Source organism: Sinocyclocheilus grahami, unplaced genomic scaffold (genome assembly GCF_001515645.1).
Source record: "Sinocyclocheilus grahami isolate Dianchi unplaced genomic scaffold, SAMN03320097.WGS_v1.1 scaffold311.1, whole genome shotgun sequence".
NCBI lineage: Eukaryota > Metazoa > Chordata > Actinopteri > Cypriniformes > Cyprinidae > Sinocyclocheilus > Sinocyclocheilus grahami.
In genome coordinates, this window is record NW_015505490.1 from 568,219 (window position 1) to 586,684 (window position 18,466).

The following is an 18,466-nucleotide window of genomic DNA, read 5'->3' on the forward strand; positions in this document are numbered from 1 at the left end:
TTCTAAACTATTAATTAAATGTGAATAAACTGAAAGTAATGTGAGTTTTAAATTCCCAAATCGGGTACACCAAAACAAAAAGGAGATCCCAAAAGGTTAATTATTACCCATGAAAAACGTCTACATGAGTCAACTGCATTTACACTGTATGAACTACAGAGGGAGACAAAGACGGTTGTTGACAATACAGCACGCCCTCTTTGTTCATTAACAGAATTACATATTCATTATGTAACTAGAATATTTGTTCAGTCTATGTGATCATGCATACCAGCTAAATTTCTTTAGGAAACATATATATATATATATATATAAAGTAATAATAAGCAGTTAGACATTTTTTGGAATGCATCACCTGGTTTAATATACATGACAAGCTTTGAGCAGCTCCATTATAACAGGGCAGAGCAAGCGTAGTGTTTCTGCGGTTGCAACCATGTCCTATATTAAACAATGCAAAAGTTAACAGAGACAAGCCGGCACCAATGGAAATTACAAAAAAAAAGGGACAAAATCCAAATCTATAAATTCATAACACCAACAGTGAAAAAAGGTAGTACAAACACAAAATCCAGTGTTATTTTAACAGCTGAAGAAATTGTGTTACTACTTCCAACCAACTATTCACCGTCAATCTGAAATGAGTGTGTAGAATCATAAAGCAAAGGTTTAAGGTATACAGATCTCACGGCTGCTGCTAAACATCACTGAACAATAACAACAGGTTGCAATGTGGTAGTACAAACTGCCATTTTTGGAATAGTGTATGCAATTCAGTCTAGTGCTAGTATTAATCCCAAGAACTGGCTTTAATGCTGCAAGATCATTCAGAACACAAACTGACTGCAATTACCAATGTAAACACAAATGACAACATGTGTTCGATCACGCTTCTGTATGCAGTATTACAGCTGTTTACCTCAGTTTCACTGATTATTGATTGCAAAGTGGCAAAGCTGAGTGACTTGAAAGTTTCTTTTAAAATAAAAAGCAATAAAAACCCAAAATACTATAATGGGATTCCTTTTTATAGAAAATATGAGGATAAAAACTAAGTCTAATTGGAATCCAGACTTATCTTCATCTATTTCTATCAAAAGAGTAAGAACAGCGTATACCAAAGAGGGAAAGGCTCACATGGGCATTGTGACAGTAATGATTGGCATTTGGTTAAGAAAAGTGCGTGTATAGGCAGTATGATAGCTCTTCAGCTCCAGGCTGTTGTATTTGTGTCTTTACTAAGGCAAAAGTTGAGGACAGACACATAGAGATCCTCAGTCTGAGATTAGATGTGTGTTACTGCTGACCTCCATCGAGACAGTGGGAGATAATGAACCAGTTGAGAGTTTCTTCCACATATCACATTATCAAGACAAGAGGGATTTGATTTGGCAGGTTTCCTGGTTTCTCCATTTTAAACCGGTTGCTATTAAGAATCGTCAGTACCTGAAACAGAAAGCAGTGTCCAGATTTGGCTATCTTAGATATATTTTATTAATATATATATATATATTATATATATATATATATATATATATATATATATATACATATATATATATATACAATTATACATACATCTAATTATAAGAAATATGCTAAATTAATACACATAAAATGAATATTATTATGAAAATAAAACATTGAAATAAAAACATAAAATGTTTAGAATTGCAGCTGTGTTCCATGTTATTAAATAATGTGGAAAGTTAATAATGTGGATAACTTATTTGATTTTATATATATATACTGTATATATATAATTATGAAATTGTTATACATTACAATTAATATTAAAATTAAATTAGTAGTAGAACATGTTTTTAGAAATGCAGTTGTGTTCCATTAATAAATATCTGCACTTCCACAAATCAAATCATGTTTCTAAAACATTCCACACTATTTTCCATCAGAAGTTACATAACCCCCACCAACAACAAAAAGTCCTCCTCAAATTACAAATCACTCGAGTTCTGGTAAAACATATCAGATGACACTGCAGGAAGCTGCATAGAAATAAAATAATAATAATAAAAAAAAAACAAGCAAGGTAATTAAGAATAAATGGATCCCTGTCATATCACATCTATATATGCATTCTCACATTTCAAATCACTTTAAACAATGTAAAATCATCGATCAAGGAGTTTACAAAGAGAACAAACCCTGACCTCAGCATTATCGCTGCTCTACTAATGAATTATCTTGAGAGATCAGCTGAGGTTAGTAATTGCTGGACAGATATGGCAATGAACAGAGGAGTGGCATGTGTTTGAGTGGATGGGAATGAAGATCCGGTGATGTTAAGAGAGGATGTGGACAAGAAATGAGAGGAACAGACAGCGATGGTGGAAGGGTTCTAGTCAGCTACTCGGGATGAGCGGAAAATTGTTGATGATGTTTCTAACTGAGAGGTAAATTCAAAAATACCGTAATGGTGTGAGACTTTTATTCCGTTACAGCAGGGCCGGGGTTTTCTTTATTTTCAGAGGGAATGGCTAAGTAGTCTGTCCTGTAGATACAAGGGTACAAAAGAGAAAGACTGATGTGTGTGTGTGTGTGTGTGTGTGTGTGCATGTTTATGTGGTTTATGAGGACACACATTTGTATAATAACATGGGTATGACATAGGTATTACAACGAGAAGGTGATTTATAAGGTCATTTTCAGTGTCCCCATAATTCAAAAGGCTTATAAATAATTCAGAATGAGTTTTTTTGAAAATCTAAAAATGCACAAAGTTTCCTGTGAGGGGTAGGTTTAGGTGTAGGGTTAGTGCTAAAAATGCACAAATACGGTTTGTACAGTATAAAAACCATTACGCCTATGGAGAGTCTCCATAAACCATAAAAACAAACCTGTGTGTGTGTGTGTGTGTGCGTGTGTGCGTGCGTGTGTGTATTACTCATCATAATGTCATTCTTTTTTCAGTGTGCCATATAACAACAGTTCATAGTGACCAAGGGCTCAAAAATATGCAAATAGACCCTTAACAATAAAAAACAACAGCAAAAACTATAATTTAAGTCCAAATGTATGACTAATAGTCACTATGTGGCCATTGTATGTCAAGCTGTGTAATGATTTTTACAAAAAAAAAATTTGACACCATACAGGTCTGGAATGTCATGATGGTCATGAGTAAACAATGACAATAATTTTTTTTGGCTGACTTATTGCTATAATACTCAGTGACTCTAATGCTATATTACTCAGTGATTAAATATTCAATGGTGCTTAAGTTTGAGGATCTCCATGTCTTCTTTTGCTGGCAGAGTGAGGACAGCAATATAATCATATATTCATATGACTGACAAACAAATCAACAAGAAATGACTGACAACAAAGTAAACTATGGTAAAGAGAGAGTAGAAAAAAGAAAGGGTTAAATGGCCCAATGCTGTGTCAAATGACAGTAAGAGATCAGTTTGGAATCTGACGGCCACCACTTTATTTTCCATATGCTCTGCATGACTGATGTGATTGGGTCCCACTAATGCAGGCTTTTAAAGCACTTACGCACACATTACCCATATATGAGTGTGCGTATGCCTGTGTTAGTGTGTCATGGTAGTCTATCATGCTTCCAAACAACTCAATAGTCTCCAGAATACAGTGTTAAATTCATTACTAATGACTGAAACTTCAAGTTAGCCGATAATGACTGAATGTCATTTCAGAGTAAGAATATGTTTTACCTGTCAAAAAGGGCAGTACATATGCCTACTTTCATTATGCTTGAAGTGCATTGAATATCAAAATAAATATAGATAAGTAAAATCCATTTGATGGACGTAGGAATAGTTCACTAGTTTGTTTCTTCATCAGAACAGATTTGGAGAAATTTAACATTACCTTATCCGCAGTGAATGGGTGCCATCAGAGTGAGAGTTTAAAGAAACATCACAATATTACACAAGTAATCCGCACGACTTCAGTCCATCAATTAACATCTTGTGATGTGAAAAGCTGTGTTTGTGAGAAACAAATCCATCAAGATGTTTTAACTTTAAACCATCATTTCGATCTAAAATCTATCATCTTCTATCCATAATATTGCTTTCTCCAGTGAAAAAGTCGTCTTTCTTCTGAATCAGGAGAGAAATATGCACAGATCAAGCACCGATCCATTGGTGAGCAAGTGATGTAATGCTAAATTTCTCCAAATCTGTTCTGATGAAGAAACAAACTCGTGTATGCCTTCTATGGCTTGAGAGTGAGTACATTTTTAGCAAATTTTTATTTTGGGGTCAACTATTCCTTTAAATGGACCACTTAAACTTGAGAAAGTAAGACTGTAACCGAAGACACATGATAATTTAATACTCACGCAGTGTCCTGCACCTGTTCCTCGGATTTGGAGATCTTCCTGTAGCAGTAGATCATCTCCACCAGCAACCAGAATGTGAGGAACACCAGCAGCACATACATCATGATCTCGGAGTATAGCGCCGTGGTGTCTCGACTTGCTGAGAAAATGAAAATATGCAATCAGACGGAATTAACTGAGCAATCAGAGGAGGCCTGTCAGACTGATATACTCTGCCACTAAGGATGTTTGAGATAAATTCATCCAGAAAGTGACTCAGAAAGTCTCAAGTGTACTGAAAATGAGGACAAAAGTGCAAAATGCATGAGTGGGCAAGTCAAAATATAGCTGCACTGCTGTAATGCACTAGGAGAGTTATTAAATCTATTTCAGGTCATCAGGAACTATAACCAAGTGCAACTAAGTCACCTCAGAGATATCATGCTTTGCATCCAGGTTTTACATTTGTGAGTGAGTGGCTTCATATAACAATTTTAACCACTTTTTTCTGAGGATTTTTTATTTTTTCCTTTTTTTATTGTTATATGAACAAAAACAGCATGCATAGATGATCTGTAGAGAATCAGCATGAATCAACAGCTGGCAAGAATTCACATAAATAATTATTGAAATTGCAATTAATTGTATTTAAGTTGATTTTCATTTAAAGGGATAGTTTGCCCAAGAATGAAAATTCAGTCATCATTTACTCACCCTCATGTCTTTCCAAATCTGTATGACTTTCTTTTTTAGAACATAAAAAAATTATAATAAATAAATACGTTTTGGTAACCAAACAGTTTAGTTTCCCATTTCCTTCAGTTGTATCCATGCAATGGAAGTAAATGGGAACCAAAAATGTTTGGTTAGCAACATTCATCAAAATATCTTCTTTTGTGTTTTGCAAAAGAAAGAAATTCATACATGTTTGGAAAGACATGAGAGTGAGTAAATTATGACTACATTTTTATTTTTGTTTGAACTATCACTTTAAAATTCTATTAGGTGTTCATTAGGCAGAAATGGATAAATATTTTTTTCTGTCTGTCCCTTAGAAGACACATTATAGCAAATCATTTGCATGCAAACACAAAACCACACAATGAAACAAACATGCTCAGGTACTGTACTTCATTTTAGCTTTCCCTTGGAGGACAATGAGACTCAAAGGTTATATGACAGACTGTAAGACTGTATACATCAATGATAGTGCAGAACATGTGACATATTATAGAAAAAACAAGTTTGTACAATTCTGCAAAATCTCGTACAGTTGTCAAAAAGGACCTGTATTATAAAGAGTATTTATGTTTCATGCACTGCAGTGAATAGATCGAAAATGGCATGGAATGTAAAAGCAGAGTTGTACTGTAAGTTTGTGGATCTGGAAGGCTGCTTGCAATCTTCAAAAAATCCTCTAAAGCCACCACTTAAATACAACATTGTCTATTTCTATCTGTGAACCAAGACAGTCGCAGATAGAGATGATGCATTGTGGTTGCATGAGTAAATATAGACAAATATACATTAGGTAAAGTATATTCGATTGAAGTGAGGAAGTACTCTGCATTCAGCAATCTCAGGCATCCAGAGAATAGCATACAAACCAGAATCTTTACATTACCCCTTACAACAGATAGAGAGGTAAGTGGTTGCTTAGATAAAGCCCTGAAAACAACTTCCTGCCTTCCAATAAGTAGGCTTAAATAACAATAAAAACAGAACAGAGCACAGGATTACTAGAAGAACACAACACATCAGGATACAGTTCAACTACACTGAAGGAAGGAAGGACACTGTGCGGAGGTCAATAATATCTGGTTTTTCGGGTTACAGCATGTTTGGAAATGGCCTGCTGCACAACCATCCAAATCACACTGCAGAGATCAGGTAATCAGATCGAATATGGCTGGACGAGGTACTGAATGTCCAGAGTGAGAAAGGTCTAGCGGTGTGTTCTCTCACTTACCTTTCATTTTTACCTTAAGATCGATTGTTGTGTTCTTGGTGGTGGAATGCTTGAATGAATTGAACTCAAAGAAGCGTGACACCTTACATTCGTACATGCCAGAGTCATTAAGAGTAACGTTTAGGATGCTAATGGAGATGTCCTGCAGGTCCTGGCTGCCCTTCCATGTCAGACGGCCCTTCCAGTACATTTCTACATCCTTTGGCATCTGTGGCTCACGATCATACTGATAGATCTGTATAGGGGAGATGATTATGTGTCAGATATGATCATTTTTTAAATACGATATGTGCAAAAAAAGCTAAGAGGTGATCTCACAAGCACTTTTCTTTTATCTTCTCCAGTGAAGAACCAGTCCACTTTGGTCTCGGCAGAGATCTCCTCTCGTTTCATGCAGTAGATGCAGGTTAACTTCATAACACGGCCTACGACGGCCTCTGTGTCTGATGCCACGTCCACACACACCAGCCTGACCTCCTGCACTGCAGAAAACACACAGCGTATTACTACACACACACACACACACACACACACACACACTGTATAAATCTATCTGTCTGTCTGTCTGTCTGTCTGTCTGTCTGTCTGTCTGTCTGTCTGCCTGCCTGCCTGCCTGCCTGCCTGCCTGCCTGCCTGCCTGCCTGCCTGCCTGCCTGCCTGCCTGCCTGCCTGCCTGCCTGCCTGCCTGCCTGCCTGCCTGCCTGCCTGCCTGCCTGCCTGCCTGCCTGCCTGCCTGCCTGCCTGCCTGCCTGTCTGTCTGTCTATCTATCCATTTATTTATCTGTCTCTGCACCTTTCATCAACATGTAGGACATACATCATGCCCTTTGGAGTGAAAAGTTAACACCTTCCCAAAAAAGTAGCTTCAATCTGCATATACTTTATGGAGGTCAATTAAATCTAAGGCAGAGATTTCTCAAGGGAGCACCAGAGAATGAGAAAGAGAGACAGAGACAGAGAGAGATCATTATCCATTACAAGCTCCAATTCCAGAAAGAGCTCACAGCACACCCGACTCCTGCTCAGACAAAATCATACCTTATAGCACACTGATTTCTGCAGACACATGTTCAGTATTGGCAGCACAGAACAACCCATTGAGCAGGGGCCAGGCCGAGGCCTCAGTCATGTGAAGATTGTTCTGGAGCGTTCGCTTGACTGTGAACATAACCTCTCTGCCATTGTTGAAATGGAGGCCATCTTACATAACTCACAGCCTCAAACAAAAGCTGCCAACACTGATCGCGCCTTTTCTGTTTGAAGGGTCATATGGGCCAATGGAAATGCCAAATGTAGCTGTTCATCCCACAAACACAGACAATGTATAATAATGACAGTTGTGACACTACTAGTCACAGAATGCAAACTTAAAGGTAGATTAAATTCTATTTTAAATATCTTAATGTTCTGATGGCACCAGACTGCCACAATCTGTGAGGAGAAGCAGCGTGAGTCATTGACACGTATGGTACTGTTTAGAGCTGAATCAATGCCATCTCTGTCTGGGACTGTATTTTTTAAGAGATGTGAATTTGTGACTCACAAAGAAGTACCTCACATACATCAAACACTCTCTGTACTAATGTTCTGATGTATAATTAACTGGTTTATGGATATACAGACATTTAAGAAGCTGTGGGAGGGAGTTAGTGAAAATAATTCTGAGAAAGAAAATTTGTAAACGTGGGGTCCCTACAAATATAATACTTGCAAAAATGCAAAATAATAATAATAAATAAATTAATTAATAAAATAATTAATACATATTATTTAAGTTTGGATATGCTGATATCCTGTACTGCATATATCACAACCACTAATTATTTAGAAATCCTTTTAAATTACAAAAAACTTTTACAGTTTAACACATTTAAATGCAATTGCATTTCTGAAAAATGAAGACAAGATTTTGCATAACCCCCTCTTAATATTACTATTATTTCTCTAGCATTTTCTTTCTTTACTTTGTAAATGACAAAATGGGGTCTTGTACAAAAATTCTCATTATTTATTATTCAAATTATACGATTAAAACTTCAAAATACTTACCAGCAAATATGAACAGCAATAGCAAATGCAACACAAGCCTCGTGTGAGTTGCCATGCTGGGAGATCTAACAACAGGGCAGCGTCTCACATAGAGTGTTCCTGCTGTGTAAGTACTTAAGAGAAAAAAGAAAAACCGACACTGACTTGACTTTGAAGAGGTTAAAATGTTATATATATATATATATATATATATATATATATATATATATATATATATATATATATATATATATACACACACACACACACACACACATATATACTGTATATACAGTATATATATGAACTCATATAGAATACGAGTTCAGCACCACGGACAACGCCCAATCGCGCGCAATTGTTAATTTCTTACATTTTCTACTTTTATGAAACAACTTGGAGCTGACGTTTCATGCAGGTCCACGGGACGGAATGAACCTTGTCGTGTTTCTCAAGAGAAAGTTTGAGCTTTCTTACCGAGATACAAACATCCGTAAACGTCTTAAACTAGAAGTGGACGCTGCAGTTCCATGTCGATGCTCATGAATCTGAAGACCTGTGGATCTTAATGATTCCTGTAGTAAAAATTCGCGCGGAATGAAGAAATCCAGCGCCTCCACAACGAGCTGTTTCAGAAGATGTCAGTGACAGAGAAGGATTACTGTTTCCTTTTGCATCCACATAAGCAGTACAGATGCTCCATCGTCAAACCTCCGCAGCTGTATGGCAAGCCGTTTTGACGTTTATTCATTCTCAGGATATGAATTCTTGATATCAACTATTCAATTTTCACTAGTTAAAATGTTAATTCTTGATATCAGGAACTGGATTTATACTAGTAACAATGGCTATTTTTGATATCAGCAATTACATTTCCACTAGTAACAATGTTAATTATTGATATCAGGAATTACATTTCAACTAGTAAAAACTAAAATTATTGATATCTGTAAGTGTATTTTCACTAGTTAAATGTCACCATAGGCTGCCATTCAAAATCAAGTGTTGATATCAAGAATTAATTTCTTACTAGTTGAAATTCCAATTTCACATATCAGAAATACAATTCTTACTAGTAAAAACCTTTGTTTTTGATATCAGTAATCACATGGTTACTAGTACAGACGTCTATTCTTGATATCAACAATTTAATTGTCACTAGTGACAATGTTCATTTCTGATATCATGAATGTGATTGTTACTAGTAAGAAAGCCATTTTAGATATCAGAAATTACCCTCCCAATTGTTGATATCAGAAATACATTTTCAGATATCAGAAATTAACATTGTCACTTGATATCAAGAATTCACATTTTTTTACTAGTAAGAATTGTATTTCTGATATGTGAAATTGGAATTTCAACTAGTAAGAAATTAAATATTGATATCAACACATGATTTTGAATGGCAGCCGATGGTGACATTTAACTAGTGAAAATACAATTACAGATATCAAGAATGATAGTTTTTACTAGTTGAAATGTAATTGCTGATATCAAAAATAGCCATTGTTACTAGTAGAAATCCAATTCCTGATATCAAGAATTAACATTTTAACTAGTGAAAATTGAATTGTTGATATCAAGAATTCATATCCTGAGAATGAATAAAAGTCAAAACGGCTTGCCATAGACGCCTGCCTTTGTTTTCTTACTAAATAACCACTTACTCATGATAGACATGCTCAGTGCGCATGCGCCGCTTGGTCTACTTTCAACCTGACTTCTACAAAGGTTGCTTAGAAGTGAATTTCTTCACTGAATAAGTGAAGAGCCTTAAAACAACAAAAAAGAATCATTGTGAATTAAAACATTGACAAAAAGCTGATATTTTAAGGATGTGCTTCATCAACGTTAGGTTGAAATTGCCACGTGTTTAAAATGTTTATATTTATATTACAATTTTACTCAATGTAAATCGATAATTGTTTTTCTGCTGAAAGGGGGGGGGTGTTGCTGCAAAGCATATTATAGGATGTTTAATGGCAGGTTTCATTGTGACAACTTACAGTATGACAACATTCCCCAGCTATTTTTAATATATATTATTTATATTTTTCAATGAACTGTAAAAAAAAATTCTGGACAGTGTCAGTGGAAATGTTAAGTATTGTAGTCAATACTTTGCGTCTACACAAAAATTGACCTTCAAGAATGAACCCACCTTAAAAAGTATTAACTGATCTAAAAAGTGTGATTAGCCCAATCTCCCCTGTACTGAATAGTTCTATTCAAGGCCGATGCCTAATAAGTGATTTGTTTATAGCTGGCAGTGGAATCCTCATGTCCTGGCAACTTACACAACAGAAGGAGACAGATATGAACCCGAAGTTTCGTTAGAGCCCACAACTTTAACACAGATCACTGAGTTGTACACTAGCATCCATCCTTCAGTCACCAGTTCTTGTCTCTTCTTCCCTCATAAACAACATCCATCAACCCCAGCGAGAACAGTACATCATGAGCTGTGTGCATCTGTAGGCTTCAATTGTCTCTGCTCGAGAACAGCATTTCATAATTTAAACCCACATGCTGGTCCTACTTAACCTATGCGTGGTCGGGGAAGCAGCTTCATCGCAATTACTGCAATTATTACATGAGTCACACCAAATCTAACATTTCCAGTTTGCAGTCACCACATGGATGATGACTGCTGAAGTAACTGACAAATGCAAAATGCAAAAAAAACATTTTGAGCAACAACAACAACAAAAAAAAGTGGCATATGTTCAAATAAGATCACAAAATTACAGCACAAAACTTGTAGATTGCATGGCTGTACAAGGAATAGTTTGACAAAAAAACTAAAATTTGCTGAAAATGTACTCACCCTCAGGCCATCCAGGATGTAGATGAGTTTGTTAGCATTACATCACTTGCTCACCAGTGCATCCTCTGCATTGAATGGGTGCCTTCAGAGTGAGTGTCCAAACAACTGATAAAAACATCAAAATAAATGTTGATGTTGCGTGTTTGTAAGAAACAAATCCATCATTTAGACATTTCTATTATGAGTATACATAATATTGCTTAGTAAAAAAGTAATCTTGTCAAAATCATGAGAGAAATATGCACAGATAAAGATTCAAGCAAAAATAGTCTAAAACGGTTCTACACAAATATGTAAGTTGATTTTGATGTGAGAGAACAACAGGGGATGGACTTTTTCCACTGGAGTAAGTATTATTATGGATTATGGACTCCCATATGGACAAACCATTCACTGCTCAGGATTCATTGGCGAGGAAGTGATGTAATGCTAAATTTCTCCAAACCTGTTCTGATGAAGAAACAAACTCATCTACATCTTGGATGGCCCGAGAGAGTACATTTTCTGCAAATTTTAATTTTCAAGTGAACTATTCCTTTAAGTTCAAATGCTTTTAGTCACATGACTAGCAGCATATGTAAATAGTGCACATAAGGACAAACACGTAATGGAAAACATCTGAGAATTGGGGTAAACATTTTTCCAACACTCCAGTAACCCATTCGGTTTGAAATGCATATGCAAATGCTATATGTTTATGCACCCAATGGCTTAGCCATATGCAACAGTGTACATTTACACCCATCTTGCTTTTCTATACAGATAAAATGGATTCCTCTTCCGTATGGTACCGTTGGGAGGGATAATTTGTTGGGATTAGATCCATGTTTGGATGCTAACATAAATGTAAGATTTGTGTCTAATCTTACAATGAGAAAGTCAACGATTTAATCTTGCTAAAGTAGTAATGGTAACCCAGTGAAGCTCAGAGTTAAGGATTACAGATTTCATCATTGGGATTATGGCTGCTTTATTATGCCGACCTCACAGGAAGAGAAGAACACATGGCTCACAGACCTAGAAATTATTTCTACACAGCACAACCACTTGTTTCCACTAGTGCAGTCGTGCCAGATGCTTTCCAATGCTTTCTGTTCCGACTCTCAATGAAACATTTACAAGAGCTGTAATTCAATAGCAGAAGTGCTTATCGAGGGAGATGTTGCCAGCAGGCTTGGTCTCAGCACAGACTAAATATGGCAGGCTTGCTGGTTGCTATACCCACGATGCAGGGAAACCATGGCAACAGCAACGCAAAATGACTGTGTAGAGAGAGCAGGCCAGTGTAATGCTTTCATCCAGCAGTGGAGGATGAAACCATGCGAGTCTGTTTATTAGTTTCAGTCCATTAATATTTGTATGAATAAATAAATGCTCATCTCTTTTTTTTAATATAATATAATATAATAAGAAATAATAAAATGAAAGTGTTCTCTAAACTTATAGTCCAAACGTTTGAGATTTCATTCAAAATCTGGGGTTCCAAATTTAAAGCTGAAAAAAAAAAACAGTTTTAGGATATTTATTAATTGAAAACACAAAATGGTATGTCATAAAATGAAGAATAAATAAATTTTAGGTCACCAATCAAATAAGCAAATGTCGGAATTTTACAGTCTTAAAGGGGACATCGAATTAAATAATTTGGCTTTTTTTTGCATTTAGTTGGGTTTCTGGCATGTCTGCCAGTTTAGCAGAAAAGAAAAGAAAACACGCAGCCAGTTCGTTATGGGCTGTCTGAGTCTGAAACTGTGTCATCCAGCGAGCTGTTTCAGTTTGCAGCCGGTTTCTATGTAGATAGCTAGTTATTTGAATAAGACCACCTCTGAGCCATATACATATATATTCACATATCTTGTGTTGATGCCCCACAGAAGAGAAGCCAGGACAGAAATAGGCATGATCATATCTCCTCCAGAAATACAGCATGACAACCTGCTCATAAATAATGTATATTAAACAAACATTCAGAACAAGAGCAAAGCCAAAGCAACTACATTTGCATTTCCTGACGGAAATACAGTGCTTGCTAAGCCGCAAAAGTTTTGGTTATACTAATAAGTAAACTCAAACAGACTGATATACACAAATACTACTACTTACTAGACACAATTTCACTAGCGGTCAATTTGAGCTCAAACAAAGATAAGTTCAAGCTCAACAGAGTGACTAGATCATCTCAGAATGTTTCCCAGTGACTACAATAATAATAATTAGTATTATTTTTATTAAAAAGAACAAAAATAATGGGCATTGTTGTTGCTGTTATTTATATTAGTTGCAAGGATAATGATAACATAACAACAACAACAACAGTAATAACAATGACCATTATTATTGTTGTCACTACAACAACACCAACAATAATAATAATAGTTGTTGTTGTTGTTGTTTTTAACAATGATAATAGTAGTCATCATCATATTATTATGATTTTGTTGTTTATCTATTGTTGTAGCTGTTATTTATATTAGATGTAGTGATAATAATAATAATAGTTAATTAATCAATTAATATATTATTATTATTATTAGTCAAAAATGAAAATGATATTACATCAGTGTCAGTAGAGGATTTTAAAACTTTAAATGCTACTTTTCTCAAAGGCATAAAGTTCATGAGCATTAAAAATGAATGGCACATTTAGGGAAAAAATCTAAACATCTACAAAACAAAGTCTGAAAGTGAGAGTATTATTCTGTATGAGGGCCTTGCAAACACTGCATCTACTTCAGCAGCAGTACACTGAGTCTGACAGGTATAAAGAATAAAATAAAGATTCACAGTTTTAAGGTTATGACTACATTTGCTAAGTTGTTTAGCATAACACTGCTTCCAAACCAGAGGTGTTAAATGTTACAGCCATCTCCTCCATGTCAATTTTTGTCACAAATAGCCATAAAATCTACACGTGACAAGCGGGGGGACATTTTTGTATTTTAATAATAATCACTGTTTTCAAACATTATTCCTCACGCAGTCACACCCTTTTCCTCATCTTTGTCCATATGCTTGCTTTGCTTTTTCTTGTTGCTGGACTGTCCTGCAGCAGGTGTCTGTTTCTCTGGTCCTCCGCTGTCTGGTTTGCGTTTACTGGGTGTCTGGCTATCTTCCTGAGCCAGGACTGTGCCGTGAGCTGGTCTGTCTTCATTAGGACTCGCTCGCTGGCTTGAGCTCAGTTTAGAAAGTCTGTCTCTCATCTCCTTCAGTCTCTGATCCACCGTGCACTTCTGCAGCTCCAGCATCATCTGCTGCTCCTGCAAGCATGGGGAGCGTGAGAGACAAAGACAGAAAGAATGAGAAATAAATTTTACAATTTAAATGCATTTGGCCCTTCCGCAAATATCGTGGGGGCTGTATAGGGGTCTCCTGTACACCAGCATAAGGTGAGTCAGATTGGCTGTTACCTGAAGCGGTTTGTCAAACCTGGACTCTTTCTTCTCCGGTGGGCTGCGTATGTGTGTTGCCCTGAGGAGTTCAGAGGAGAGCTGCTGGTAAACTTCATCAAGTCTGTTTATTTCTCTTTCCACACACAGCACCTGAAGCACAGGTAGATGAAAAAGAGGATATATTTCCATAGGCGTACACTCCTCAGAATAAATAAAACACAACACAAAAAGTGCTTTCACTCACTGGGACTTGAGTCTTTAGGCCAGTTTGCCCTCGTCCTGCAACAATATACACAAAAGACCCAAAAAATTGTACCAGTGCTCAAGTGCCTGCTAGGCTAAGAATGTTTTCCGTTAAAAACTGCTCTAAAATCTCTTACCATCTCCATGTCTGTCTTTCAGGGTTGGTTTTAGTTCCTGGAGAAGCTGTTCCAACTTGAAGTATTTATATACTTGAAGTCTAAAATCCATTGAAGTGAATGTTTTAATATATTTTTAATGTCAAAAACATCTTAGATTAGATACTAACCTCTCTGCCAGCAGGTGCTCAGCGAAATGGGTTTCAGTGGGTATTTTTACAGTGAAGAAGTCCTCTACTAATGTTCCAAAGGCCTTCTGTGTGTTTTCCTCAATCATCTAACATGTGAGCGAAAGCCTGTTTTAGCTCTTCCTGGATTTCATATAGAGTATATATATATATAAACAGTCCCTTACCTTTCCTTTCCTCTGGTCCTCAGTGAAAGAGTGATGAAACAACTGCATGCTTAATGCCGATACAGCCAAGTGGAAGGCTTTTATGAATTCAAGAGATTCTGAGCCTATAAAAGAAGGAAATGCCAAAAGAAAAATGCTTACGGTTGTTTTGCTTTTAATTTGGCTGACAATTAAAATATTTATATTTTAATTGTCTTATTTTGTCTAGTACCTTTTATGTATTGTACACTACTGTTTAAAAGTTTGGGGTCAGTAAGATTTTTTTAATAAACTAATACTTTCAGTCAGCAAGGATAAATTAAATTGATGAAAAGTCACAGTAAAGACTTTTACTTTGTAAAATAAAATCTATTTCAAATAAATTCAGCTATATATAATAGATATGATTAGCTTACATTCTAAAATAATTAAAATAGAAAACGGTTGTTTTAAATTGTAATAATATTAATATAACAGTTTTACTGTATTTTTGATCAAATAAAAGCAGCCATGTGAGCGTAAGAGACTTCTTTCAAAACAAACTTTGTCCTTAAGTGACTTGCCTTGTTAGATGATGAAAATAGTTGTAGACATCTTTGACTACAGTAAACAACTATTTAGGGAAGGCTAGGGCAATCTCTCTTACCTGAGGTTATGTAGGCCATTGAGTGTAAGAGAATGGAGATGAACTGGCCAGCGTTTTGAAGCTTCTTCTCTAGGATGTACAGAATTTGATTGGCTGTGTCATAATAAAAGTCTTTATGGCAGTAGGCCAGCAAGTTATCACAGTGAGAGACTGGCACTGTCCTGGCCAAGAGCAGCATGACAGGGGGGAAGGAAAAAGCTCTGCTCAGTAAACGCACAACATGGCAGCCAAACAGGAAGACAGCGAAATGCTGTGGGGAAAGGTTGTCAAGGGCAACAGGGATCAGGTGCGACAGTTCACTCTCTGCTGGGCTGATAATTACTGAAGGAGAAGAAAGAAGATGTAGGTCATTATATTGTATTTTTAATTGTTCTGTATCAACTTAATTCATTAAAAGTGCATTGCAACTTTAGCTCACTGAATCCAAATGCACAAATGTGTACCGACCGTCCTCTGTCTTGGGCGTGTGGGCGAGAGTCTGGAGTGATTCCTGTATCTCCTGCAGTGTTTTGGACAGAGGTGTCAGAGACACAAACTTGGCCAGTTCCTCTTCACTCACGCAGTGGATGGTGCTCTGCTGTTGACCTGACAGATGAGAGCATGTACTGTTAGCACAGCAGGAGCCTTGGGTCAAAGACTACAAACTGGATTTTAACAAGGTCAAACCTGGGTCTGAGGAAGCTGCCTCTGTATCTGCACTCACTTTAAACTCTGACATATCTGCAGGGGAAAACTGTAAAACAATAATGAAATACTTAATGGAATAGTTCACCAAAAAAATAAAAATAAGTCATTATGTACTCTAATATGCATCCATATTAGATCAAAGACTATAAATATACAAAGACAGTTCACTCTATTATGAATGGGAGAAACGGCAACGTGCAATATGGTGGAATATGTCCCTCGCTGATTGTTAAAGTCATTGCGTCACTGCAGCTGCCGTTAGAAGCTCCGGTTCCCTTAGAAACCTGAGACTCTAGCTTATGACTGCACATGCGCACAACATTTTAAGGTTCCTAATATTGTTTTGGGAGGCTCCTACAATAGGTTTACATGCATGCAAGGTCAAAAAACACTTTCGTTTTCTCATAATATGCATTTAATTCCTCATCATTCTGAAGTGAAAATAAAACTAATTTACTTTCACAGCGTCTACTTGACATGATGTTAACCACATGAAGCTACAGTGTTTGAGGGCGGGTCAAGTTGTTCACGGCCGGCCAATGTAGAACATAGGCGGGCATTATGCAAATGTGATACTCAGTGATGTGTTGCCATCACGGAAGTGGGATTCAGATTCCTGACGACTCGTTTGGGGGATTCAGTCAATTCCTTTTTTTTTTTTTTTTTTTTGAGAGAATAACTTTGCAGATAGTTTACATTCACAGACAGCTATATTACACACTGCATGAAAGGGCAATATTCGAAATGACACAATAGGGGCACTTTAAACTTTTATTTCATTTTAGTTTTAGTGATTTTGTTATGACTTTTTTATTTAAATTTTTCTGTTTAGCTCTATTTTTATTGTAGTTTTAGTAATTAAAACTAATTTACTTTCACAGCGTCTACTTGACATGATGTTAACCACATGAAGCTACAGTGTTTGAGGGCGGGTCAAGTTGTTCACGGCCGGCCAATGTAGAACATAGGCGGGCATTATGCAAATGAGTGATGTGGTGATGTGTTGCCATCACGGAAGTGGGATTCAGATTCCTGACGACTCGTTTGGGGGATTCAGTCAATTCCTTTTTTTTTTTTTTTTTTTGAGAGAATAACTTTGCAGATAGTTTACATTCACAGACAGCTATATTACACACTGCATGAAAGGGCAATATTCGAAATGACACAGTAGGGGCACTTTAAACTTTTATTTCATTTTAGTTTTAGTGATTTTGTTATGACTTTTTTATTAAAATTTTTCAGTTTAGCTCTATTTTTATTGTAGTTTTAGTAATTGCTACTACTTCAACTTTTATTTTGGTTAGATGGTAAGGCAACATTTCAAATTTTTCCTCCAGTTTATTTTATTTTTTATTTACATTTTATTTCAGATTTATGTCAATTAACAAAACACATTTTTAATGGGTTTAGTTAACAATAACAACACTGTCCAAAAGAGCGCATCAAACATTACACCAAATGGACCACTTTTATGATTAAAAATATAATATGATCTGATCATAAAATGATAAAAGAATCATTTTAAAACATGCCTAAATAATGACAGAATTTAAATGTTTTACTGAATTATCCTTTTAATATCACTACTATGTACATTCATTACTTATCCATGGCTCTGTGTTGTTTTAATGGGTTTAAATAAGTAACCTGAATGCATCCAGTGTGAAGTTCACTCTCTCGAGTGTCTCTGTGGCTGTTTGTAGCTGTGCTGTCCTGTTGCTGCCAGACCTCCCCATTCATCCTGCACAGCACTCCCTCCAAAGATCTCAGCACGGCCTCCATCAGCCCCATCCACGGCTCTGGTGCAAAAACAAATACTTTCACAGACCTGAGTGTATATACACATGTAAGGCTCAAGTTAAAGCAAACTGCTGTCTCACCATGAGCAGTTTCTCTTTTCATCAGAACTTCATTG

At 36.3% G+C, this 18,466-nt stretch overlaps 2 protein-coding genes across 3 annotated transcripts; both read right to left on the reverse strand.

The window, feature by feature from the left end:
- Positions 1–337: 337 nt before the first annotated feature.
- Positions 338–9,024, reverse strand: LOC107601719 (sodium channel subunit beta-3). 2 transcript variants are annotated; one of them, XM_016293983.1, is made up of 7 exons: positions 8,784–9,024; positions 8,328–8,440; positions 6,597–6,760; positions 6,279–6,513; positions 4,331–4,469; positions 2,431–2,512; positions 338–1,446 (listed from the first exon to the last, which is right to left on the reverse strand). In XM_016293983.1, the coding sequence occupies exons 1-6, from the start codon at positions 8,795–8,797 to the stop codon at positions 2,449–2,451; spliced, it is 729 nt and encodes a 242-aa protein (XP_016149469.1). In that variant the 5' UTR covers positions 8,798–9,024; the 3' UTR covers positions 338–1,446; positions 2,431–2,448. The 2 variants fall into 2 exon arrangements, with proteins under 2 accessions (XP_016149469.1, XP_016149470.1); XM_016293984.1 differs by lacking the exon at positions 8,784–9,024 and adding an exon at positions 8,680–8,772.
- Positions 9,025–14,108: 5,084 nt separating this feature from the next.
- LOC107601684 (uncharacterized) lies at positions 14,109–18,215 on the reverse strand. The gene is made up of 10 exons (XM_016293942.1): positions 18,199–18,215; positions 16,531–16,597; positions 16,312–16,449; positions 15,865–16,185; positions 15,240–15,343; positions 15,055–15,161; positions 14,906–14,985; positions 14,770–14,804; positions 14,544–14,675; positions 14,109–14,393 (listed from the first exon to the last, which is right to left on the reverse strand). The coding sequence occupies exons 2-10, from the start codon at positions 16,580–16,582 to the stop codon at positions 14,109–14,111; spliced, it is 1,254 nt and encodes a 417-aa protein (XP_016149428.1). The 5' UTR covers positions 16,583–16,597; positions 18,199–18,215.
- Positions 18,216–18,466: the final 251 nt, after the last annotated feature.

Bases quoted from the DNA above. Each gene is read 5' to 3' on its own strand.
- LOC107601684 (XM_016293942.1), bottom strand. From the start codon at position 16,582: ATGTCAGAGTTTAAAGTGAGTGCAGATACAGAGGCAGCTTCCTCAGAC. The intron at 15,162-15,239 runs GTAAGGGACTGT...CTCACATGTTAG, and splicing joins AGGACCAGAGGAAAGGAAAG to ATGATTGAGGAAAACACACA. The intron at 14,986-15,054 runs GTTAGTATCTAA...AATGGATTTTAG, and splicing joins GAGCACCTGCTGGCAGAGAG to ACTTCAAGTATATAAATACT.
- LOC107601719 (XM_016293983.1), bottom strand. The intron at 6,761-8,327 runs GTAAGTATTTTG...TGTTTTCTGCAG, and splicing joins ATTGCTGTTCATATTTGCTG to TGCAGGAGGTCAGGCTGGTG. The intron at 4,470-6,278 runs GTAAGTGAGAGA...TCATTTTCTCAG, and splicing joins TCTTAAGGTAAAAATGAAAG to CAAGTCGAGACACCACGGCG.